The sequence below is a fragment of the Megascapheus bottae genome, chromosome 20, assembly GCF_031878675.1.
Source record: "Megascapheus bottae isolate mThoBot1 chromosome 20, mThoBot2.hap1, whole genome shotgun sequence".
Taxonomy (NCBI): domain Eukaryota; kingdom Metazoa; phylum Chordata; class Mammalia; order Rodentia; family Geomyidae; genus Megascapheus; species Megascapheus bottae.
In genome coordinates, this window is record NC_143528.1 from 32522000 (window position 1) to 32548385 (window position 26386).

A 26386-nucleotide genomic window follows, 5' to 3' on the forward strand; every position below is an offset into this window, starting at 1 on the left:
TAATAAAGAGCCCACCCACATGCCTTTGACTGTTATTGGGGTTACAGGCCCAAGGAAAGTTCATCGGTGTGTTTCTGTTATTAAAACTGTTCATAGGTTATCAGATAGTGTTTCCCTACACACTGTATGTCATCTCTTCTCTCTATTCTATACCTTAATCTTTTCTGTTTTGATGCCAACCGAATTGGAGATGTTTGGCTTGTTCCTTCTCTCCTTCTTTCCTTAGTCTGCATGCAGTTGGGGTGACTTGAGGTTGATACCTCACATTTCTACCGCCGCTGCTCCTCCCCTGCACATCCACAGCTAGACAAGAGATTAGCATACAGTGGATGTCAAGTCCTGGTTTGTTGGGTGGGGTTTTTTTCACTGTACTTTCTAAGGTGACCTGGGATCAGTTTGTGTGTCTCAGTGTGGGCACTTAGCAGGGGCAGGGTTCTCATTCAGGAGGAGCAGGGTCACTTCCTGCTCTTCTTCTGTTAATATGGTTGTCCATGTGGCTGGCAAGCAGACAATTTCCTCAAACTTCGTCACAGTCCTACTCCATTCCCCCCTCAAAAAGACTTCTTTCCTTTGTCAGTGGAGGATGGCAAACACTCTGAGAAGAGTGTAAAAGGATGCCTGGAGTAACTAGAATACCTGAAATAGTTGTTTAAAATCAAGATAGTACATGGTATGTGAATATACTTTGTTTACATATATTATGTTCAGAAAGTAAGAAGTTCTGTTTTTGAAAGGCATAATTTAATCAGAAATTCACAGAAAAGTTGATTTAGTTGTTATTGGTCAGATCTTACAACAGCAATAATTATTTCTCTTGATAATGGGCAAATAATGTTTGGCCGAATAAGGTAGCAAAATCTGCATTTAGGTAGTAGTATAAATTTATTCAAGAAAAGTTGCTTTCTTGCATTTACCAAAATAATAATTTTTTTGTTTTCATGTCATTTAAAAGCTAGCAATAATAATTTAAAGGATTAAAGTAATTAAATATACTTAGATTAAAATATAGAAAACTTAAAAAATCATTGTAAGAATTGTTCATTAAAATAAATGTAAAGTAGCATGCATTACTATTGCTATGATTTCTTACTAAAATTGCGTTTTTCTATATGCTAAATTTTTCATTATATTTAAAAGGCAAGTTGCAAATTATATTTAATGATGCCAGAATTTGAAAGCCAAGTATTTTATTTTATTTTATTTAACCTCTCTTTAAAAGACCATGTTGATCACGTTACTTGTCACCCACAGCACCTTTGCTAACACCGATAATCACTGTAGTCTGTGTCTTCCAAAACTAGCAGGAAGTGCGCGCCTGCTTTCAGCTTTCTAGTTTCATTGCTTCTTTATGAAGCCTATATTTTATTTCTGTATCCTTTGTCCTGTGTATAAGTTCATCTGATTTTGGGGAGTGGAAGGGGAGCACAGAAATGGTGAGACAGAGAATGAACCAATGCAGCAGCGATACTCAGTAGGCAGTATGTTGGAAATGAACTTGACCACTTTGGTGGGGGGAAGAGAAAGGAAAAGTGGAAGAAAACGAGGAAGGGGTTAACACTGTTCAAAAAATATGTGTACTCCTTACCTTTGTGAAAAGCCTTATTTATTAACTGAACTATGGAAAAGTCTGTTTGAATAACCTGGAGTCAAATGTGAGAGAAATGCTGAGAGCATGTGGTATCGCTAGCCTTCCCCATCTACTCTATTACAAGAAAACTTTTGTCATGCAACATTTAGATGATAAGGCTGAGTAATGATTCCTTCCTATGGACAGTGTGGGGGGGGGGGTGTATGTGTGTGTGTGTTTTCCAGGGTTTTTAACTCAGAACCTTGAGCCTTCTTGCTCTCAGTTGATGCTCTATCATTTGAGCCTTGTCTCCAGTCCAGCTTTTTTTGCTGGTTAGTTGAAAATGGAGTCTTGAGGACTTCTCTTCCATCTGCCTTAAACCTTAAGCCTCCTGGTCTCTATCTCTGCAGTGGCTAGATATACAGGTGTAAGTATCAGCATGAGGACCTTATATCACTTTCTATTAGGGCTAATGCAATGGGGAACTTCACAGAGTGCACAGGAAAGATATGCTGCAAAGCTCTTGCAACACTGTATTCTGATGGTCATTGATCTAAGTGTTCACTGCTGCCTAGAGTTTCCATTTTAAAACAATTAAGATGAAACTGGAACCAGCCCGACCCAGAGACCAGGAAGACAAGGGAACTGCACCAGTAGGAGAGGAAATAGCTTTCCTTTCCCCTCTCTTGGAAAGGAAGATAACTGACAAGGGCTCTTAAAGCCAACTAGGAGAAACAAAGTCCTTCTCCTAGGCATCTAGCCAAGGAAAAGAACATTCTGTTAATCATTACTCATTGTCAGTTTGGCCAAAGAATGACTGTGGGTTTAAGGGTGTTTTTCTTTTGTTTTGATTTGATTTGTTTGCACCTGGGTGGCATAGACTCCAGGCAAATTTCATCATACGAGCAGCCAGTTTACAATCTTGGGTGGTTTCCTTGGGCTGGAACTTCTGTCCTTACGAACTTCCTTGTGGAATCTGTTTTACCTTGAACCTAGTAGGTCTGGTTTTCTTCAAGTCAGGCCCTAGACTTGATAAAATGGAGTTCCTCCTACCTCTCTGCAGAGCTCAGGGGGCCACCCTTTTTGTTTGCATTTGCCCCATAAAGGAATCATTATTAATTACATTCTGTGTCTTCTTCTGTTCTACCACTGGGTGCCTAGGATTCAAAGGCTTTGCTTGCAGGTGGGATTTTTGGACATTCCTGACAATACTACTCATTGCTCCTGCTTCTCTTCTGCAAGATTAGGACTTCAAGGAGTGAATTTGTTTAATTGAAACAAGCTTTCTCTCTTCAGCAAAGGGATAAGTCGAGCAGGATACCTACATTTGCTGTTGTGGATGGCAGATAGGCATTAGGAATCACTCATCCTCAACCGTACTTAGAAACACTGAGGCAAATTCCCATCTCCTATTACAGATGCTGGGGAAATCTGAAACAAAAATCATTTACTTAATAGAAGGAAATAATGGTTAGTATTTCATTTTGTTTCATTTCCTCACAGGAATTGGAAAATATGAGTGACTTCTCTGTTCCAGGGCATAGAGCAAGTCCAAATACTCTCCTTAGAGTCTGAGCAAGGCAAGTCAAGACTGTCCTGACTCTAAGAGAAAGTCAACTCATTTAGCTCAAAAGAAAAGTGTTCTTTTCTGGAGGTAAAATTTAAGATAGGTTTTTCTCAAATATTTGTGTAGATGACTAAAACACCAGCAAAAAAACCCCTCCAAAACTATATTTGCATACATGATCTAGATATATATATACAAATATTTACCTGCAATGCATTTTATAAAACAACTTACAATTACTTTATGCTATAAATATCTGTTACAGTTATTTTTATTAAAAGATTTTATTAGCACTGATTTTTACATCATAATTCAAATGTCAAGTTTAACAAACAAGTATTGAAGAATGAAATATCTATGTGCAATAACTGGCACATAAATTTAAGAACAAAATTAAAATTAAGCTGAGAGTTTGTATGTCAGATATATATCAATCTATATATCAATAGGTCTATAGAACATAGATCCCATCATAGATTTAATGTCTATGTAATTATATTTATATCTCCAAGTTCATGTCAATGACCTTGAGTACCTGAGTGTTGAGTCATCTCTCTTGTACTGTTTGGATCTAATAGCCACATATCAAAGAAACCATGTACCTTTTGTTCCTTTGGTCTTTGCTTACCTTACTCAACAGGATTTGCTCTAGTTTCATCCACTTCCCAACGAATGCCATTATTTTATTTTGTCTGTTGACTATGTAGAATTCCATTGTGTATATATATGCCACATTTTTTGTATCCATTCATCTGTAGTAGGGCATCTGGGTTGTTTCCATCACTTGGCTATTGTGAATAGTGCAGAGATGAACATGGCTGAGCAGGTGTCCTTTTCATATCCTGGGTTATGATGCTCAGGGTAGATGCCCAGAAGTGGTATGGCTGGATCGTAGGGAAGGTTTATTTTTAGTTTATTTAGGAATCTCCAAACTGCCTTCCAGAGTGGTTATACTTGTCAATCCACCAGCAGTGCAGTAGGGTTCCTCTTTCTCCACAACTCTGCTAGAATTTGTTGTTGTCTGAGTTCAGAATATTAGCCATTCTGGTTGGGTTAAGTTGGTATCTTAGGATTGTTTTTATTTGCATTTCCTTTATAACCATGGATGGTGAGCATTTTCTCATATGTTTTGTTGCCATTTTGAAGGTAAAGATTTATAAATTACTTTTTGAAATTGCTTAAATCTTATTAAATAGTTAAAATAACAAATTTTCAAAATAATTCAAAATTATTGTCTATCTTGTTAATCACTTCAGTTTTATGTCTTAATATTCTCTATTTATAAAATCTAAGTTTTAAGGTTATTATAGCATACTTGGTATACTTTGAATTGGGAAATTTGTACATTGTATAGAATTTGATTAGTTTATAAATTAGTAATTGGATAATGTATGAAAGTATTTAATATAGCAAGATTTCCTTAATCATGCTGCAAGTGTCTAGTTCAGCATCTTCACAGGTACCACAAATTGGAACCAAAACAAAAGCAAAATTAAAAACACCTAACATTTCATATCCATTTGTTTTTCATCTGCAGTGTTTGAGGATTTTATCTTTTCTCCTCAATTTTTGAGTTTTAAACACTATACGCATTCCTCCTCCAAATCCTTTCTCCATCTTATGCTTTCAGAAGTACCTAAAGATCTATACTCATGGTATACTGTTGAAGGCCAAATAGAAACAGGAAGATCAAGGGGTGGAACACTAAAACTAAGACATGTCCTATAGTTATGCATTATATATGTAATATATTTTTGTATGTAAGCAAGTAATCCATGACTGGGAAGTTGCAAGATTTTGGAGCAAATGGCTAAGTTTAATTTTGGTCATGTTAACTTGAACTGTTGCTTTACCAAGCAAGGCAAAGGACTGAGTTCAAAGTCGAGTTCTGCCAAAAGGAGGGCAGGTGAAGTAAAATGAAGAAAAGAAAATGTTGATTGATGATAAAATCTGATAGGGATTAGATGATACTCCAAGAAAGCAATAGGAAAAAAAATGTAGATCAATGATTCTTAACCTTGCCTGCTCGTTAGGAAAAACGAATAGTGCCCAAACTCAAGTCTAAACTAATTGAATAAAAATGTCAGGGAAAAGATTGATAGCAGCGGTAATCTTTTTTGCATCTCTCCAGTTAATTTACGTCGACTGTGAGGATGGAGAAACACTGTTGAAGAGAGAGCAGAGAACTAACTCTGCACACATTTTAAAAAAAGATTAATGATGAACATATTGAGATTAAATCACTGGTGCCTGTGTTACTTAGACATTTAATCAAGAATATTTCTTTAATAATGAAAATAATGGATCTGGAGATCACGAGTGATGACAGATCAGAGGAACTGGTAATATAAGCCTGTCATTATCACTTATATGATATGGTTGTTAATACATTCACTGTAGAGCTGAACATGAACAATATACATTAGTTTTTTAAATATTGTGGGGCTATTATATGCCTCTCAAAGCATCCGGTAATTGATAGTAATTAAAATGGTTTAATAGAATTTATATTGTATTCATAAAATAATCTGTTTTTTAATGGCCTACTACTCATTAAATATCATTAGCTTAGCATTTTGTTCTACCCTCTCTTTTTTCTCCCTTTCTTTCTTTCTCCCTTTCTTTCTTTCTTTCTTTCTTTCTTTCTCTTTCTTTCTTTCTTTCTTTCTTTCTTTCTTTCTTTCTTTCTTTCTTTCTTTCTTTCTTTCTTTCTTTCTTTCTCTCTTTCAGACAAGGAACAGCGAGGGCCATAGACCTTCCCAAGGGATGGGAGGTTGTGCTAGGGACTGGATTTTGGGCTTATATCAGGCTTAACAAGGAAGCAACAATTAAAAAATGGGTTATGGTCTCCTAGGGGCCCAGGGTGGTGTTCTTGGCCAAGCCCACAATGGAATGCTCCACCTTGGGTGTGGGGGCCATTATCCCCTGGGGACCAAGGCTGCCTGAGGATAAGCTCGTGAGCATGCACCTGGTACGTTGCTTGACCTTGGGAAATGAGACAGGAATCAATCCTTCATATTCCATCTTTCCATACATACATAAAAAGATTGGGCCTAGAGGGAAGAGGCAGATCCTTCATATAGGGTCTTTTGGATACATAAAGAGTTTTGCCAAGAAGGGAGACAAGGGAAAAGTGTTGATGGTTTTCTTTCTGGCTACTTCCTGCTGACACTGGGTGTTGTTTTTGAGGGTGGTCTCCCTTCAGGTCATCCTGTTGAAGGGCTGGGGTTCCAAGGGCCTCTCTTCTGCACTGAGGAGCTGGTATCGCATTGCCATGAAGAACTCTGTCACTCTTTGTGAGGTGAAAGTTTGGACCCATTTGTTCCTGGCTCCCCTGGATTTCCTTGAATAATGACATATCCTGCTGTGTAAGGGGAACAGTAAGAAAAATGCCATCAGTAAAGCAGTCAGGGGCTCCCGGGACAGGCAGGTCTGAGATATGGGAGAATGGATTTAGAGAAAGATTTATGGCTTTCAAGCAGGAATGAACTGGAGATTCAGATTTTTGAGTGGAGGCAGGCAAGAGGGTTTAGATAGGAATGCCAAGGGGTGAGAGATGTCATCTCCTTTGACAGAGAAGAGCTAAGGCCTGCCCAAGATTTTTGCTTATAATAACTGGGGAAATACAGTTTGTTAATTTTCTAATGAGGTAATGAAAAAATGTGTTTCTACAGGTAGGATTGTAAAAGAGCAGTCTTGATTGTTAATTTTCTGAGTTAACTACTAAGTTAATGAAAGAAATGACAACTACAGGTAAAATAACATTTGCTGTTACTTGATTGCTTCTGTTCAGCCCTTTTCTCTTTCCCTTTCCTCTTTGAAGTCAACACTATTGACTCAGATTTAGCGCTATCCTAGCCCTAACCTCCATCCTGTTCTGCAAGAATATTTCAAATTGCCAGTTTTGCATTTTTGTTTAGAGGCCTCAACACAGGGCATCTTAAAGGACAGGGAACAGATCGGAAGCTATTTTAATATTCATAAGCAGAACGGCAGAACACGAATTAAAGTAAAGAAAGAGACAGAAACAGACAGGCAGGGAGACAAACAGAAATAGACAGGACATGGAGACTGAAGTTGAGATAGACTTTGAGGTCAGTCTCTACAGTCTGGTGGCTGACTGGAAAGGTGGAGAAGATAACATCCATTGATGACTACATCTATGTTTCAGGAGCCCAAGAGGATGGAAACTTAACAAAAACACTAGTGTTATGTGAGGAAACAATCTTGAGGATAATTCCATTTTTCAATATAGTCATTCTATAATTTATAAACAGACGGTGACAAATGAAGAGGACTATGAAAAGTGAGTCTGGACTAGTGGTGAGACTTCTTTACACACACACACACACACACACACATATATATATGTATATATATATATACATATATATATATATATATACTAAAGATGGATTGAACTTAGCCATGGGGGAATTGAACTTAGCCTTATACTGGCTAGGCAATTGCCCTACCACTTAAGAACCTTTATTCTTAAATTTTATATTGTCCATTTTTGCTGTCAAGTTTATCAGGAGAGTTAATCTGAAAATAGCTTTATTTAAAAACAGATTATATTTAAATCTAGTAAACTTTTTACATTATAATTACAGTATTTTCTTTACTCAGCATATATGTCTTCATCATGTAGTGTTCTCTAGTTCTGTCATTGTCTCTGTCTGAAATTTGTTGTTTTAATTTTATTTTTGCCAGTTCTGGGGTTTGAATTAAGGGCCTGAGCACTGTCCTTGGGCTTTCTCAAGGCTAATGCTCTATCACTTGAGCCACAGTACCATGTCGGGCTTTCTCTGTGTGTGTGTGTGTGTTACTGAGAAATTGAACCCAGGGCTTGGTACATGCTAGGCAAACACTGTAGCACTAGGCTACACCAGAAAACCAGAAATGATGCTGTAACTTAAGTGGTAGAGTCCTAGCCTTGAGTTGAAGAGCTCAAGGACAGAGTTTAAGCACCATGACTGACAAAGAAGAAGGGAAGGGAAGGGAAGGGGAGGGGAGGGGAGGGGGAGGGGAGGGGAGGGAAGGGAAGGGAAGGGAAGGAAAGGGAAGGGAAGGGAAGGGAAGGGAAAATATCAGTTGCTTGGCTTTCAAGGGTTCGTTTAATTTTCTCTCTTCAACGCCCCTAAGCTGAGCCAGTCACTCCTTCCTATGGCAAGTGATGACCCCCAATAGCCTGCTGAGCACTGGATTTAACCAGACCTCATTTGTATATTTTTCAAGAAGAGTTTAACAATTTATAAAATAGCAATTAGAAAAAAAACTGAGTTTACTTTCCAAACCAGAGAAAAATCCAAAAAGATTTGCAATGTGTAATCTGTCTTTAGTGAATGAATCAGGCTGTGGCATTCATGAGTATTTTCACAGCATCTCATGACAGGAAAAACAATTAAGGAGGGATTTTCCTTCATATTGTAGTTTTTATTGTAATTAATAGAGGGGTTACAGTTATATTCGCCAGATAGAAGGTGCATTACTTCACACACAAAACTCATGTTTTTGTCCCCATTCCCCTCCCCCACCCTTCCCCTAATCTTGTTTTCCCCCCTTCCCTTTCCTATTTCAAATAAGCAAATAAATGTATATACAGTATGCCAGATAACAAGGTAAGAAACTGTAACAATATGAAAAGAGCCAAGGGACAACAAAAGAGATGAGAAATAACATAGTGCATTAAAAACAACAATCACACATTATATAGCTCTTGTTTCCATGTCCTGGAAATCCTTTAATTTAGCCTCATCCTATATGGACTTCTGTATCTAGGTTTTGAGCTATTGTAATCCTCTTCTAGGAGAGTCCAAAGTTTGTACTAATTATTACAAATGGGAAAGACAATTGAGCCCATTTTCCTTTGGGTCTGGTTTATTCACTTAATATGATTATTTACAAATCTTTCCATTTTCTTTTCTTTTTTTGTTTTTGCCAGTCCTGGGCTTGAGCTCAGGGCCTGAGCACTGTCCTTGGACTTTCTCAAGGCTAGAGCTCTACCACTTGAGCCTCAGCACCACTTCCGGCCTTTTTTTTTTTCTATGTATGTGGTACGGAGGAATGGAACCCGGGGCTTCATGCATGCTAGGCAAGCACTTTAACCACTAGGCCAAACTCCTGGCCCCAAATCTTTCCATTTTCATGTTGTAGTTTTAATCAGCACCGATTTAAAGTTATTTGGAAAGAAATTGTAAAAGATTATTTACATTTAGGATATTTTATTGTTGGAACATATTTTTACAACAACTTCCTGGAGTAAAAAATCCAAGACTGAACGGGTCTTGGTCACAAAGCTATTTGAGCATGTATGACCAAAAATAGATGCTGGAAAGAGCCATTACTTACGGGAAAACTAAAATTCAACTTTCATGAATATTCAAACTAAGTAGAATTGCAGTAAGTAGGAGATTATAGAAATATACAAACATGAAGTAAAAATTTCCCAAAGAATCTCAGAAATTTCACCAAGTACCACAGATGCTTCAACATGTCTATAATTAAAGTGACCTTTAAAGCTGATTTACTATTTTTACCCAACAAGTGTAGAGAAGTTAAGACATAAAAGTTCAAGTGTGGGGAAATACAATACTGTGACTTCCTAGCTCACTAACAAGATCTGTCATTTGGGTATTGTTTGTTCTTGTTTCTTTGGGCCTTGAAAGATTTTATGGGAATTGTGGGAAAAAAAGCACATTTTACACTCTATGGTTTGTGCCCCAAATATATGAAGGTATGTGCATATACTTTTATATATACATATTAATGTATATGTATAATTATGTATATTATATGTTATTTACACATATATGCACAATGCACACGTACATATATGTACCTGCTATGTAATAACACATACATATAATATGTATATTATTACATATTATGCATTACATTAATTATAGTGAAATTCATAAGACTGGAAAATTTGACTTCATACTTATCACTTTATACTTGCCCTATATTTTCATAATTAGTCACAGACTCAGTTTGGGACAATACATGATTGGTATTATTTCCTCAAGTTTATAAGATGCTTTTTATTTTGAACACTTTATCATGATACCCAGTATTACCCCCCATAAAATAAGCTACCAATTAGCTAGAGAGGAAGCCTTAAGAAAACTTTACAACACTTCAATTTTCTTCAATCTACTGAAAAGAAAGAAGATGCCCAGTAGCTGATGATATCGTCCCTAACAAAATGATTTTATTTCTAATCCCCAGTGAGTCTTACTTTCCCAGTCTGTTTATTATTTCTAAATACAGTTGTGAAATGTTACCACAAATACCCACCCAAGCAAACTAGCATTTTGACATAGACTATCTTGAAAGTATAGATTATTTACAATAAAACAAGACAAAACCCCCACTTCTCCTTAAATGCAAATAATAAATACTTGACTTTATTTTTTAATATATTGCATTATTTCACAATAATCATTTTGGAAATCAAAGAAGAAGATTTACTAGCCATATCCTACATATTTATTATAGAAAATGTAAGTATGATTTTCTCATATCAGATAGTTCTTCATGGAGATTTACAGATTCTGATCAATTCTTTAAGGAGTTTGTTATATGTTAAAGTCTTTTGTTATAGGTAGAGATTTATCACTTTTTAAGAGTCCACTTACCAAGATTTAAATATAAAGCATTATTAGGCATTTCATCCCTAAGTGTTGGCTTCATCCTCCCTTTGGGCAGGAAATCTATTTAGTTCCTTTCTGGGTAATGTGCTGCCAGACAGCTGTGCAAAGTCTCTATTTTCCATTGAGCAAAGCAATGGCCAAGGTATTGATGCATATGTAAGATTTTACTTTTATTGGCATATTCAGGGATTTATCTCTAGATATGTCTAGTGAAATATCCAACTCTGATGGTTAATTTTGTTCTATTACTTGTCATATATTTTGTTCTGAAGTTTTTCAAAAATGTTAAGCTGTTTTTTTCACTAAACTTAGTAATAACTTCTAACACCAAACATGCTTCCTTGGCTATCAAAACTCATTGAATTCTGAACATTATAGATGAGGAAAATAGTAATTTTAATAAGCTATATAAAGCAAACTTTTCTTGCTCTTGATTTGGATTAATCCTGAATGAATCCCGAGTCTCAAATATGAACAGACAATGGGGATTTTTGTAAAACTCCATAATAAAGGAATAAAAAAGAATACCATATAATTTTCTTATAATGCAAATGTGAACATAAATTATATCTCCTAAGTGCATTATTTTTCTGGTATATATGAACATAAAAATCAAGCATGAAATTGAAATGTTTGTATTTCTGCAAATCAATTCCAGCCTTTCACTATCTTTTTAGTAAAAAGTTCTTTAGAAGACAAAACTTGTATTCTTGGTTCTCTGTCTGATCTCTGCATCTTGCCATGAAGAAGCAAGTCCTCATGAAGTACTGTTTTGATATTGGGATAGATGGCATTAAACTAATGCACAGTAGGTATTATGTCCAACTAACACCATTAGTGCCCTTTACTGAGGACCTTAATTGTGTCAGTTCACATGGAAAACAATATTGCTATGTACCAACAACACTCTATGATTATGACTGAGAATTATACAACACAAAAGACAAGAAAGCATTTTCACCTATGGTTGTTATGATTTCATTTCCACTTATTGCTTGGATTCCAGTTTTTTTCTTATTTCTCTGAGCTACAACAGAAAAGGCAATGTCTAAGCAAGTTGTTTGCTGTTAATTTGTCTCAATTAGCTTCAGTGGAACATTAGGTAGCAATTAGAGAAAAAGTATACCTGACATTCAGTTTCACAGAACTAAATTAATTTTAAGTAACCATTGTTTTTACAGTGCCAGCAAACCACACCAAAAAATGGATGCCTACACAAGTGTGCTATCTCTCTTCTGTTTTGTTTATATCCTAAAAGCTTTTGGACAAAGGCAGGGATAATGGAAAATTGAATTTCTTTAAAACAAAATCTTTTCAAGTGGAAAATGTTTCATATACATCTTAAGGACAATAGTGATGTGGAAACTTCAAGTATACTAACCAATAAAAAATAAGTAATTTCTATTATGAGTCATTAGTTTCCCCACATTATTGTACATGAACAACATCATGTCTTGTATAGCCATATTATAGGTTACACAACATGAAGTGTTGTATATTACACCTTTATCCCTGTAACTGAAGTAAGTTCCAAACTCCTAGAATAAGATCAATATTTACAAAGAGAAATATCTCAGACCTTGTATTTCCCTGCTCTAACATCCAATATTCTTTGCATCAGTCCACTTGTATTCTCCATGATATGAGCTTGAGAATTTGATACACATCATGTCATGGATAATATATTAATGACAACAGAGTCTTAATAGGTCACCACAGGAAAGGTAAATAAGACATATAAACTTGCCTTGAATCATGAGAGGATTCATAAATATCCTATGTAATTTCTTCTAGAACAGTCATTAACGTAATATCATTGAATAGCTATAGTGTTATCTTCTTGGAAGAATAATGTCCCTTGTGAGTATACTGCTTAAAAGCTTCCTGCTTTTCTAACTTCCTTTGGATTACCTGATGGGTAATATATAGAAGGAAACCTTCAACAGTAACAACTTCTAGTATGTGATTTTTTTAATTTGATAGTATGTTTTGGGGTCAAAGCAAGCACGAGGTGAATAGCATTGAGGAAAATGTTTACACTTGTTCTGAAATAGTAGTCTTACTGGACCAGTGCTTTCTTTCTGCAGTTTACTGAAATGTGCAAACTTGAGGCTACCCGTCCTCTGAGTGATGCCACTAGATGACTCTTGTTTCTGGGATTTACCATGGCCAAAGGTCACGGGGCATCTTTCTAACAAACACCCTAAAAAATAGCTTCCTATTTATATCTGACTGCTCAGAGGCCCTAGTCAAGCTGGCATAAATCCCAATATTACCATGGACCTAGACTAAGCTTGGGGCCATAAAGTGTGATATGTAAGCATTACTAAAGTCATTCATGCCAACTCCAAACAACACTACTCCTGATTTCCTTATCTCTCTACAAATCTTGAATCCTTTGGCTGAAATAACTTGGCTTTCCTAGGCTACATTTAAAGTCTAAGACATAACTTTGCTGTACAATGTGAATTAAATTTGAGGAAGGTAGTTCATATATGGTAAATAGCCTATAGAATACAACTTAAAAATTTGTATTCAGGCATATGGCAACAAAACATTATCATATGGGACTTAGCTTTTTAATTCATATAACTTCATTCATCTTTTCTAGAAAAAAAAATCCTCTGAGATTGAATAGTTCTTTGCTCTCATTACACACGCAATCTTTGGAAAGATGTGAAGTCCAGCAAAGCCTCTTTGTATTTTATTATGTCAAAATTCAAAGTTTTCTTTTCTTCTTTTAATACTAGTTTGACTTTTTCTCTACAGTGAAACAGATACATTTGAAATGTCAAATTTATTTTCAGATGAATTTTCACAGATGCTGTTTTAGAAGTTACAACTCACCCAAATTTAGCTTTCAGGAGATCTATTCCAAAATACACATTTATGTGTGTGTGTGTGTGTGTGTGTGTGTGTGTGTGTGTGAATATATATGTGAGAATATTTCCATGTATATATCTCCTTTTCTTCCTTTTTATTTTGTGATAAAATTAGAAGTCTCCAAAAGCTCATAGGTTTCCGTGCTTTTAAATTATGTTTTCCTATTTTAGTGTCAAACTGTTGGATGGTTTCCTACAGTGTATTTACTAGTTCGATTCCAATATTCTGTGTGTACATAAAGTAACTTATGGTTTCTGTCATAGCATAAGAAAGTGTCTATGAATTTAGTTTTATCTATATTATATAACATATTTGTACATTTTCATGCATACTGAGAAGAAAATCTGGGTAAGAATCATTGGCTTTTCTTTAATATATTGAAGATAATTTACATTGACAATGTCCATTTTTCCCTCCATTGATATTAGTATTGGTATTTATGTGACATTATTGAACACTGTAATTTGTTCTTGGTCCTGTCCATTTAGGATACCAAGACCAAGTAAGGATATTTCTAAAATCAATCATGATAAGAAATAACACACACATTCATCAATAAGAGTGCTTGCAAAAATGGTGCCATGTAATTTATGTGTAAAAAGAACTATGGCTATTGGCGAAATATGAGAAAAAGATGTATGGTTATCTGGATCATATACATCTTATAATTTTCCCCAAAAATAGTAGTTGAGAGAACTCCAAATATATTTGGAACATCAGACTAAAAATTAGCCTAAAGGTTCTACACTGATAGCTGGTGCTTAAACATTAATAAATGCTCTTAATGACACCCACAATATTTTCTACATCACAATGTACGTTTAGGTTAGAAACATTAGAACACATTTAACTCTTTGTGTATGGCCTTCGCAGTGAGAAACATGTACCTACTTTAGAAGATATATATTGTCAAAAAGATAAAAATAATGTCTTTATTGATAAGAAATCCAAGAGAAAATTTAACCAATAATATGAGAGGTAAGTAAATAAGGCACACAAATATCCTAACATGAACAAAACACAGAGAAAGCTATACAGGACAGTTTTTATTCTTAAGGATTAAAAAAGTATATCAGAAAATCTATGCTTATATAAAAGTCCTCAAAATCAATCCAGAAGTTTACACAATCCGTATTTATAGTCTTGTCCATTTTTCAAAGGACTATACAGATTTCACATTTATGCTAAATAATGATACAACCTAGCAATGGAGTTCTTAAATCGGACAATCAAATGTATGAAAAGATTTGATGAAAGGGTTCAGTCAAACTTAACTGTTATAAAGATGCATAACTTTCAAAAAACTATACATTAGACACATTTATGCCAAATAGACAAATACCCCAATAACATTTATGATACAGTACATAAATCCCTGAATCCCTGTGGTGGAGATTTAGATTATTTTAAATAACAAAGTTATTATAATCATAACTTAAATCCATGTGTTGATGCATTTCTCAACAAATCTATTTGAAACATTCACTTGCTATTAAGTCAAATCCTTACTAATCTTTCAACATCTAAAAATGTTTTACACTGGGAAAAGTGAAAAGCAATATTTTATTCAGATATCTTTATGTTATTCAGAGACATCACCTCAGGCATTCTTATACTCACCGCTTATAAGCCTTCTTGCAAACACAGTTCCATGACCAGAATAAATAAAATAATATTAAAGAAGAATACATGTGTTGTACTCTTACCAAAATTTATTCTTTAGAGGCATTTAATTAAATTCTATAACTTCCTTTTTCATTTTCTCAGTTTAATTTTATTTTCAGGATAATGCGTAGAGGGGTTACAGTTACACTTTTCAGGTAGGTGCATTACTTCTCATACATTGATACCCCCTCTCATGTTTTTGTCCTTGTTACCCTCCCCCCCCCTCCCAATCCATTTCATTATATTCCCTCATTTCCAAGATAGACAGGAGTGGAAACTGGCATATTGTCGGTCAAAACGTGATGATTGTGTTAGAAAGTTTGAATAAAATAATTTTGTCACATCTGATTTCTCATATAATGTGGACTTTTCTGGCCAGCCTCCTGAGGGTATTTTTGATGAAAAATACCCAAGATGAAAACTACTTTTACTCAAACTTTCTAACATTCTGTGCAATTTTTTTCCACAACAAATAACTGAAAGAAATGCTTTTGATAAAATACATTGGAATAGATAGTTATTAGCCTTTATAAGTATGTAATTTCTCTGATCATTTCTTTGGAATATTTAGTAAAGCAACATTCTTCCACAGACCCAAAAAAAACAAACATTTCATATTTTTGCTTATGAATTTTTTTAACTTTTAGAACACTTTCAGCTTTACAGCAAAATTACAAACATAATCTTAAGGAGTTTCCATATACTTTATACTCATTTTCTACTAGTATTAGCCTCTTCTTTTAGTATATTCTCATTGATTCCAAGACATTTGAAGATACCATCTCAGTAAATTAAAACGTACACATTTGTTAACTTTCAGATTGCTGAAATACATTTATCATTCTAAAAATGTGTTCCAAAATCTTGTCTAAGAGGCTGGGAGTTTGGCCTAGTGGTAGAGTGCTTGCCTAACATACACGACCACCGGGGTTTGATTCCTCCATACCACATAGATAGAAAAAACTGGAAGTGGTGCTGTGGCTCAAGTGGTAGAGCTATAGCTTTGAGAAAGCCCCAGGACTAACACACACACACACACACATACACACACACACACACATACACACACACACACACACACACACACACACACACACACACACACACACACACACACACACCTTGTTTAAAATGAATATCCATGCATGCAGGCCCCCGTGGCTCATGCCTACAATCCCTGTCTATAGCAGCAGGATGGCAGAGGTGAAGCTCTTCTTCACCCATAGCTGGGCAGGATGTGCCACCTCTGACATCATGGTGAGGGCCTCATGGGCACTGAGACATAGAGGACTTTGGCTCCATGGCAGCCCAGAAGCAGCTCAACATGGCGGTTTAATCTGCTGTTAGAATAAGAAGGGAAGCCACAAGGAGGGAGACGGTCATGTTGAGGTAGAACCAAAACCCTACTTTCACCTGCATGAGAATGGATAAAGGCGTGGCTCAACAGTTCAGCACCTGCCCAGCAATCTATTACTTTGGCTTCCCACCATTGTTGGGGTCACAGACCTACGCTATTAGGTCCAACATCCCTTACTGAAGACAGCCTCTTGCTGGTTCCAATTCAGTTCAGGCTGCTGGGTGCTGGTGGCTCATACTCAGAATATTGGCTACTCAGGAGGCTAAGATCTGAGGATCAGGGTTCAAAGCCAGCCTGGCTTGGAATTTGTTAGCCTTTTCTTGCTTTGTTGACCTTGAGTGTGTGGTGTGCTCTTTTGTAGAATTCTCCTGTCTTGAGTGTTTTCCTCAGGATTGGACGGGGATTATGGGTGTTGGAGAGAGAAGCATCAAAGTTAAAGTAGCAGATTTTGCAAAATCACATTTCATGTAACTTTAACATTCTAGAGATCACCTGGCTGAGGTAGGATTTGACTTTGTCCACTTTAAAGTTACTTGACCTTCCCATCTTTCATGGTTGTACGTGCACCTCCATGTGCAATCCACAATGGAGTAATACACTTTAGAGGGTAGTAGAGTTACCTTAACAAAAATACGTGTAATTCTGCACAAAATGATTTTCTGTATTCTTTCTGTTTTATTGTCATTATTTTTATGATAGGATAAAATCATGAATATTTATCTTATATTTGGAGTTATTATATGATACCACTGCATTTTGTTATTCACATCCCCAATATGTCTTCTTTTGTTCAACCTTTTAGTGCTTTCTTATTTCTTAGAACTATCAATGTCTCAAGACTCATCTTGTCTTCTTGCCCCAGTCTTGGATGCAGGCAATTATCCAAGACCCGAGTTCCTTTTATTAGGGAAGAGTGTTGACGACTAAAGTATTGAAGTAAGTCTATTCATGACCACTAGTTTGATTGCTTCTAGGTCTGGTCAGCTGACAAATCGAGACATGATATGCATATATGCTGGCCCATATGTTATATATTATATGAATGTATCTGTATGAACTCAGAACTGAGTTCACAGTAATGTCCTCTGCTCTGATTCCTTACACAGTCAACCTGACTGCAACCTCTACCTACAACACTGAGAAGCCTGACTCCTGCTATCAGACATCTATTTCATTGTTGGGTTCTAGTTTACATTTTCGCATTTTCAGAACCATTAACCCACAGCACCATGGCAAACAATTGTAAGAAGTAGAGCGCACTGCTTATGTACCATATCTTTTGCCTCTTGCCTTACAGATTCATTTCTAAATGAACTCAGCTCAGTACATTTATCCTCTCCCTCTTCAGTGAGGTGTTATTTGAAATATATATTTGTGAAATATTCAGATTGTATTTGTCATGGTGTGTATTGATGCTAGGATTCTCAGCATTTAAAATGTTGAGCTAATTCACATACATGAAGGTTAAAACTTTAAGCTATGAAACTCTATAGATTTTTCACAAATACAGAGTGCAAGGTATTTATAATTAGAATATTGTACCTAATAGCTTCACTACCCACACGGGTCATTTTGTTATTACTATAGCACGGATTTTTCCAGGCTATCTGCTCATTGGAATCAAGCAGAAAGTAAACCTTTTCTGTTCTTAAAATAACATTTAGTGCACTTAATATTCACCCAGCCTTTTAGGACTCTGTGTATTTATGAATAATAAATAATTCTATGGATGCCCCACAATTTTTTATGCATTCACCTTTGAAGGACATCTTTGTTGTTTTCAGGTTTAAGTGATTATGAATAAAGCTGTGGCAAATATTTGTGTACAGAGTTTTATGAGACAAAAACTTTGAAATTGGTTGAGTAAATGTTTATAAGTACATAGCTAGATCCCGTGGTTAACAAAAATACCAAATAATCTTTCAAAGGGACAGTATCATCTTGTATTTCCATGAGCTAAACATTCCTGTTACTTTATATTCCTGTTACTTGACAACTTCTGGTGTTATCCATTGCTGGGAAGTTAGCTTTTCTAATAGATGCATAGTGGTGTCTTTTTGATGGTAATGCCTATTGCTCTGATGAGACGATGTTGTCTATCTGATCCTAAACATATTTTCAATATGGATGTCTTCTTTATGGAGTTATTTGTTTAGATCCTTTCCTCTTCCCCTTTATTAACCTGGTATTTTGTTTCCTTGTTGTTGCTGCTGCTGTTATAGTTGTTGTTGTTTTGGCCAGTCCTGGTGCTGGAACTCAGAGCCTGGGCAATGTTCTTGAGCTTTCTGAAGGCTAGAGCTCTACCACTTGAGCCACAGCACCACTCCCAGCGTCTTCTGTGTATGTGGTACTGAGGAATCAAACCCAGCGCATCATGCATGCTAGACAAGCACTCTACCGCTAGGCCACACTTCTGGCCCTTTGTTGTTGGATTTTATATGCATGTATTCTCTGTTTTCTTTCATATTTAATATCTTATGTATTTTCTCCTAATCTGTGGCTAGTCCTCTTATAGTATGAAGAGTCTTTCATGAAATAGTTTACAATATTAGTAAGTCCAAACTTACTAAGTTTTTTTCTTTCAGTCATGATTTCAGTGTTAGAGCAAAACCTTATTGTTTATCACAACACAATTTATGAACGCTTTTCTTCCAGAAGTTTTATAGTTTTACAATTACCTTTAGGTCTGAGATCCATTTGTGAAAGGTCTAAGACTATTCCAGATTTTTTTATTATTTTGTTTTATATGTGGATGTTCAAAAACATATATTGAGAAAAGAATACTGTGTCTTTTATTAAAGTCTTTTGACAGTTTAGAAGAGGTTGATTGTACTTTTGAGTCTGCTTGACTATCTACCATCACCTACAGATGAATGTCTTTCTTATATTTTTAGTGTTTCACATTTTTGCCTATTGTCCTCCAGCTGTGTTATCATTCAGGATTAGTGGTCTAGGTGTTGTACTTTTGTAAGTGTGAACAAGTTTATCAATGCCTACACAATAGCTTGCTGGGATTTATATCGGAACTGCAATGAGTCTGTTGTTCAAGTTGGGAGAGATAAACATGTTATCAATATCATATCTTCCCATATATGAGAATACACTTTCACTACAGCTATTTAGATTTTGTGTTTTAGAACAACTTGACAATTTTCATGCAGATCTGTTAAGTATTTTGGTGCTGTAAAATTGACTTTTCATTTAAGATTCCAGTTGATAATTGATGGTGGTGTATATGGATATATATATATATATATATCAGCGCTGTCAGTAAGCAAGTGGCTACTGTATATCTGTCTTGTAACTTATAAATAGTTCTTCAGTTGTCTTATCTTTTGGGGGGTCTTCTGTTGGTGTTCCAGCTATACATATGTTAAATCTTAAAATCTATCCCATAGGACTCCATTCTATATTCTTTTACCTTACCTTTAAGAAGTTTATATTGCTTCACATTTGAGTTCACTGAAGTAATTGGTGTGAGAAAGACATGTATATCACATTACCCTTATCTAAGGAGTAACTCATTTTTGTGTGTATTAATTGTGGACTTGAACTCAGGGCTTGTGCATTGTCCCTTAGCTCAAGCTTAGTACTCTACTACTTAAGCCACGATTCCACTTCTGGCTTTTTGGTGATTAATCAAAGGTAAGAGTCTTACAGACTTCCTTGCATGGTCTGGCTTTGACCCACAGTCATCAGACCTCAGCCTGCTGAGTAGATAGGATCACAGGTGTGAGCCACTGATACATGGCCTGCTCCTTTTTTTTTATGATAACAATGAGGATTAAACTCAGTGTCTCATGCTACAAAGCAGATGGATGCGCTATCACTTTGGCCATATTGCCAGTCCCGAAGAGTAACTTTTAGAACACACTTAGACAAACATGCAAAAACCTTAACACATCCATGAAACACAATTTCTCAGAGAAATTCAGCTTCATTATTGTTTCTTTCATTATAGAAAGCAATCCCCACTATTATCCTAAGGTAGGTGGACATTGCCAATAGTTAAAAAATAATACCTTTTATTTTGGAGGTACTGGGGCTTAAACTCATGACTTTGTGTTTGCTGGGCTGCCACTTTACCCTTGAGCCATGCTTCCAGTGACCAAGATTTTCCAGTGGATGATATATGAGCTAAACAATTTTGCAGCTAAAACCCAGAGATACTCCAATTGAAATATCACCTCAAATTGTCATGCAGAACCACAGTGTTTTCCAGGAAGTGTGTGTGTTGTAACCAAGCCTGATTGTTGTGTGGGCTCCTGTGCCTTTTTCTTTTAGAGTATCCTTTTAGGGTATGAGATGCACTTTGTAATGGAATTACCTTTGGGGTTGTTACAGTTCGTTTTCACTCAAATTCCTTGGAATTTTATTTAGAGTCTTCTAAAAGCAACCTTCCTTTTAACCCAGTGCTAAGTTAACAATATCATCTTTCATGTTTCCTAAGGCTCAGTGTAATGCTATCATAGCTCTTGATATACATTGTATATTGGAAAAAGTTGATGCACTTTTCTATTTCTCTTCTTGACACTAAGTAGTCGATTTCTTCCACTCCTATATCAATAATTCCAAGCATACAGGAAATTCTTTGGCATCCAGGAAATGCTCAGTAAATATTTCCTAAATTCAAAGTTAATTATTCTCCCTAAGATACACCCAGTTGCTTTTGGGGGTATTTTTTCTCTCTTAATTTTAATTTGTTGTCAATTTAGTCCACCACGAATGCACTATTCTCCTATTTATTGAATTAAATGTCTGCTTGAAGTGGCATATTAAAAATTAAGCTTAGTTAAGTCCCAATTTCCTGTGCTCATTATATAAGTTGCTTATTGCTGCATCTCATATTAACTTAGCTCAATGGCTGGATTGCAATTAACATGAATGCTTAATGGCCACTTTCCTATTCCAATACTAATGATACTTCCAGTTGAAAGTGCCTCAGGGTTAATTATTGATGCGTATAATTTTCCTCCAAGTCTGGCTGACAGTACATTCTCCTCTCTAAGCACATGATATGGACTCCTAGACATATGGAGGGAGAAGGCTTGTTTGAAGAATCTCAGGGATCAACATTTTTGACCTTGCCCCCACTAATTCTAAAATCTATAGCATCAATGATGGGAAACAAAACCTTCAAAATATGGCATGTCTGTTTTACAATAGTTGAAAAGAATAGATTGCTGAGAACAGTTGTGCATTACTTACGAAAATTCAAGAGATGCGACTAGGAGCATGAACTAGTGGCAGAGTGCTTGCCCAGCATGCATGAAGCTCTGGGTTTGAAGCTCTTGATACCGTATACATAGAAAAAGCTGGAAATGGTGCAGTTGCTCAAGTGGTAGAATGCTAGCTTTGAGAAAGCCCAAGAACAGTGCCCAGGCTGAATTCAAGCCCCAGGACTGGCAAAACAATTTTTTTTATAAAAGATTCCAAAGGTGGGCTGGGAGTTTGTCCTAGTGGTAGAGTGCTTGCAAAGCATGCATGAAGACCCAGGTTTGATTCCTCAGTACCACATATATAGAACAAAGTCAGAAGTGGTGCTGAGGTTCAAGTGGTAGAGTTCTAGCCTTGAGAAAGTCCAAGGACAGTGCTCAGGCCCTGAGCTCAAGCCCAGGACTGACAAAAAAAAAGAAAAAAAAAAGATTTTAAAGGTGAGACAGTGTAAGTCTACTTTCCTCTCTCTCTGCTTTTATCACTTCATTTCCAAACACTTTGAGCCAGATAAAGACTGATTTGGGCACAGATAATGCTTTGATTCTACGGTACTAGCCAAGGCAGGTGATGCATTTTATACAGACATGTCACTAGGAAAAATTCCTTTTTCTATATTATGATGTAAATACCTTGATGTAAATAACATGTGTTTGATATACCATGTATATCATGTACTTTCTATATTTTTGTGTGCTCTTCATTAATATAATAAGAGATACTGTGATTCTGTGCAATCTATCACTTCACGTGTTTAATTTCTTTGTAAATATTCCTATAAATAGGTCCAAGATAAATTATAAACTTTCTATCCATAGCTGAGTATTATATTTATTTTCTTTTGTTTTTCCACGATGTCATGACAATAATTAATACACTCATACTCGTTAACACATTATTCATATGAAGGTTTGTTCTTTCACTTTTTTATTTACTTAGCCTAGCTAATCATTCTAGAGTTTTCACTGTTGCATGCAATAGAGAATGAAAATGCAGTTGACATTTTATGGAATCCTAAAAGTGGAAGAAGTATGCAGTCATTCTGAGCAGAGCAAAACATTGGAGAGCAGAGTGACCAGAAGTCTATAGACATTAACATTCTCTAGAGTGGATTAATACATGGAACCCAATTCAAGGAAATCAAAGTAACTCTCATGTTATTGGTCTTCCATTCTGTTTCAATGCCTCTAGGATAGTCAGTGCTCCATAAATATTTGAGTATGAATGTGGGCTTCATAAGCAGGGCACACTAAACACTGCCACCACATATCCTAAGCCTGATAAAAACAAAGGTAATGTTATTTCATGTGACTTCAGAATCAAATGGGAAATCAGTTGGTCGGCTTACTAAACACACCCTAAAAGGAGCACCCAGAATGTCATAGTTCAGCGAGACACTTTGCTATGCTTTTTATTCAAATATAATTTCAATATTTTATTGTAAATCCTGCAGTGATATTAAATCACAGAGCTGAAAATTTTTTAAATAAATGGTAATGACTTAATGCTTTAGTGGAATATTGTTTGTACTTGAAATGTTTTGGATGTTATGTATCATGGTATTCCTGTCTTTTGTATAAAACCATCCATTTTCAATTACTCCTGGCACACTGAAAATAATACAAGTAAAAGCTGATGAGGGCTGGTTCTAGTGGCTCGCTATAATCCTCACTACCCAAGAAGCTGAGATCAGGATTGCAGTTTGAAGCCAGCCTGGAAAGGCAATTCCAATGAAGACTCTTCTTTCCGGTTAACGTCCAAAAGTCTGGAAGGGAAGCTGTGACTCAAGTAGTAGAGCACTACCCTTGAGTGAAAAAACTAAGGGACAAATGCTCAGGATCTGAAGTCACACCCCATTAGCAATACACACAGACACACACACACACACACACACACACACACACACACACACACATGCACACATTTCATTAAGTATCTTTAACCTAATTTTATCTAAGTTTTTATCCCTTCCCTGTTTACATTGTTCAGATCCATTTGACTTGAGTATTTTGTCACCTAGAGTAATAACTCATCAATCTGCAGGGCAGCTTCTCTTTATGTTACTTTTCTTAGTGCTCTGAAATATGCTATTTTGAATCCCTGAAATGTTATAAAGCAACAACAGATTGCTAATTGCTTTGGATGCTGTGAAAAATAATTACTCCACATTATTTTTGATATTTAATTGACAGTATAATGCATTTAACTAAAGACCTGCAATAAACTATTTCTAATTACTGAGGGTGGTGGAGTGGAAAAGTAGGCTGTAAAACTTTACAAAGGACCCAGTATTTCTCAATTATGTTAAAAAGTCCTTGTGGATAGGAATTTTTTAGAGCCAACCATTTCCCCCAAATGTAATGTTCTAGAAAACAAAGAGTTGGGGAGAGTATTTCTATTTGCAACAACCTAATAAAGATTTTTAAGATTGTTACTTTTTTAAAGGAGATTTTACAGTAATACATATGTACATATGATATCTAAATTTGCTATCTTGGGGCTTTTTCCTTGGTAGAACTTTATAAGAGAAGTGAACAGAGCCTGCTCAGAATCAATAATCTGTGTTCAGTCTCTTCTGTTTCTGTAGAGCAATTAGCTTTAAAATTGCATCAGGCATCATTTGTTATTTGTCATTGACATAGTCATGTGTCAATGATGATGTTTGAAGAATGGCTGATTGTGTAAAGGTAAAGTGAACTGACTTTCTGTCCAGTGACACCAAAGACGGGTGTATAGTACAATGCTTCCCCGCGCGTTTCCTTAACAAACTGACTTAACAAATCTGCTACACTTGCACTGTTTGTAATCCTTATGTACTCAGGAGGCTGAAATCTGAGGATCGCGTTTCCAAGCCAGCCTGGTTAGGAAAGTAAGACTCTTATGTCCAATTAAGCTACTAACAATGCCAGAAGTGGAGTTGTGGTTCATATGGTAGAGTACTGGGCTTAAGAAAAAGAAACTCAGGGACAGCAGCCGGGATCTGAGTTCAAGCCTCAGGACCTGTACCAACCAACCAAACAACCAACCAACCAAACAAACAAACGTTAGCCTCATTGATAAGATGTGTCATGTTTTCATCATCTTGTTTCAATATCTGCAGGTTATTATTAATGGTGGCCAGCATGTTCTTAGTTTCCTAGGCAAACTTTCTCATTAAACTAAAGCATGTTTTTTTTTTTCTGAGTAGGATATGACATTGTTGATTTAAATTCATGTATGTGCATTTTCTAAAACACAAATAAACGAAGCGACATGTTTCAGGGAATGTAAATTATTTTCAGAATTTCAGGAATTGAAAAGGGGAAAGAGGAAGGAGAAAATGCTGGGCTGGTGTGAAGCGATAGCCAGAAACCCTCACAGATTCCCAAACGCCACGCGAACACCAGAGAGCTCAGGGGAAGCAGTGGATGCCTTGCAGACCTCCACGCTGGTGAGTGTAAACTTCCCTCAGTTCCTTTCATGGACATGCAATGCCTTCCATCAACCCTGGGGGCGGTGACAGCCTTCCCAGGAAATGTTGTTTTTCTTTTCTCTAGTATTTGTGTTCACAGTGTATTATTCTCCTAGATTGTCCAATTAATAGACACTAATTAAAATGCCTTACTATCCCAATGAATGAATAATGTGACACAGAATTTAGAGTAATCAAACAACTGTCTCTTTTTCTATGACTTTGGAATTGTATCTTCATTATGTGAGCCATGTGAAAGAAATGTAATTCTTAGATTCTAGCCAAATATATAATGAAATCAGTGGAGGAAAAACACGTTCAGAGTTAAGAAAACATATTTGAGAGAATCAAAATGGGCCTTTTGTATGGTTGGCTAAAAATATCTGAATACAAGGATTCATACGTTGTCATTTTCACAGCCAACTGTAAATGAATTTATTGCAAAAGTAACTTAAAGACAAAAATCAACCATATTATTTTTCACATTTTTGTTTTTAGCATTAAGTTTAAATGTGTAGCTCTCAGATATCCACTGTTTTCCAGTGATTTGGAAAATGGAATTCATTAGCAAAAGCAACTCATTATTCAAAAGCAGTGTTACCCACTATTTGAGCTATAGCTGGATTTTGTCAAGTTATCAGGCAATAATTAAAATTTTTAAGTAAGTAAAATATAATTTTACTAAAGTGGATTTGAACCCTTAACTCTTAGCCCACAGAATTATAGAGTTCTGTTTATTGCTGATAGTCTGACATTAGCATCCTTTTTCAGATGTGTATAATGGCACAGAGAAGTTAACTGACTTACAGATAGTTGGACCACAATGAAAGAATCACAAGCATCTCTTCCTGGGGCCAGGCTTCTCTATTATACACATACTGTGTTACTTTCTTCAGGACATTTGATTCCCTTTTAGTAGAAAAGATATTCAGTCACTTACTTAAATCCATTAGCTATATTTAGTATTGTGTTAGGGGATAGCCTCCATCCAAAGCAACACAACCCTCAAATCTCAGTTCCTTTTCTT

The 26386-nt window shown here is 35.9% G+C and overlaps 1 protein-coding gene across 8 annotated transcripts in view; it reads left to right on the top strand.

Moving 5' to 3' along the window:
- Positions 1 to 26386, top strand: part of Marchf1 (membrane associated ring-CH-type finger 1) — a 698633-nt gene that overhangs the window by 495027 nt on the left and 177220 nt on the right. For 6 of the 8 annotated variants that reach the window (XM_090354229.1, XM_090354230.1, XM_090354228.1 and 3 more), the window contains one exon: positions 25190 to 25338. The exons of the other annotated variants lie outside the window; for them this stretch is intronic. In XM_090354229.1, the coding sequence (XP_090210355.1) occupies positions 25228 to 25338 (111 nt within the window). In that variant the 5' untranslated portion in view covers positions 25190 to 25227. The remainder of the gene's footprint in view (positions 1 to 25189; positions 25339 to 26386) is intronic. 8 annotated transcript variants of the gene reach the window in all.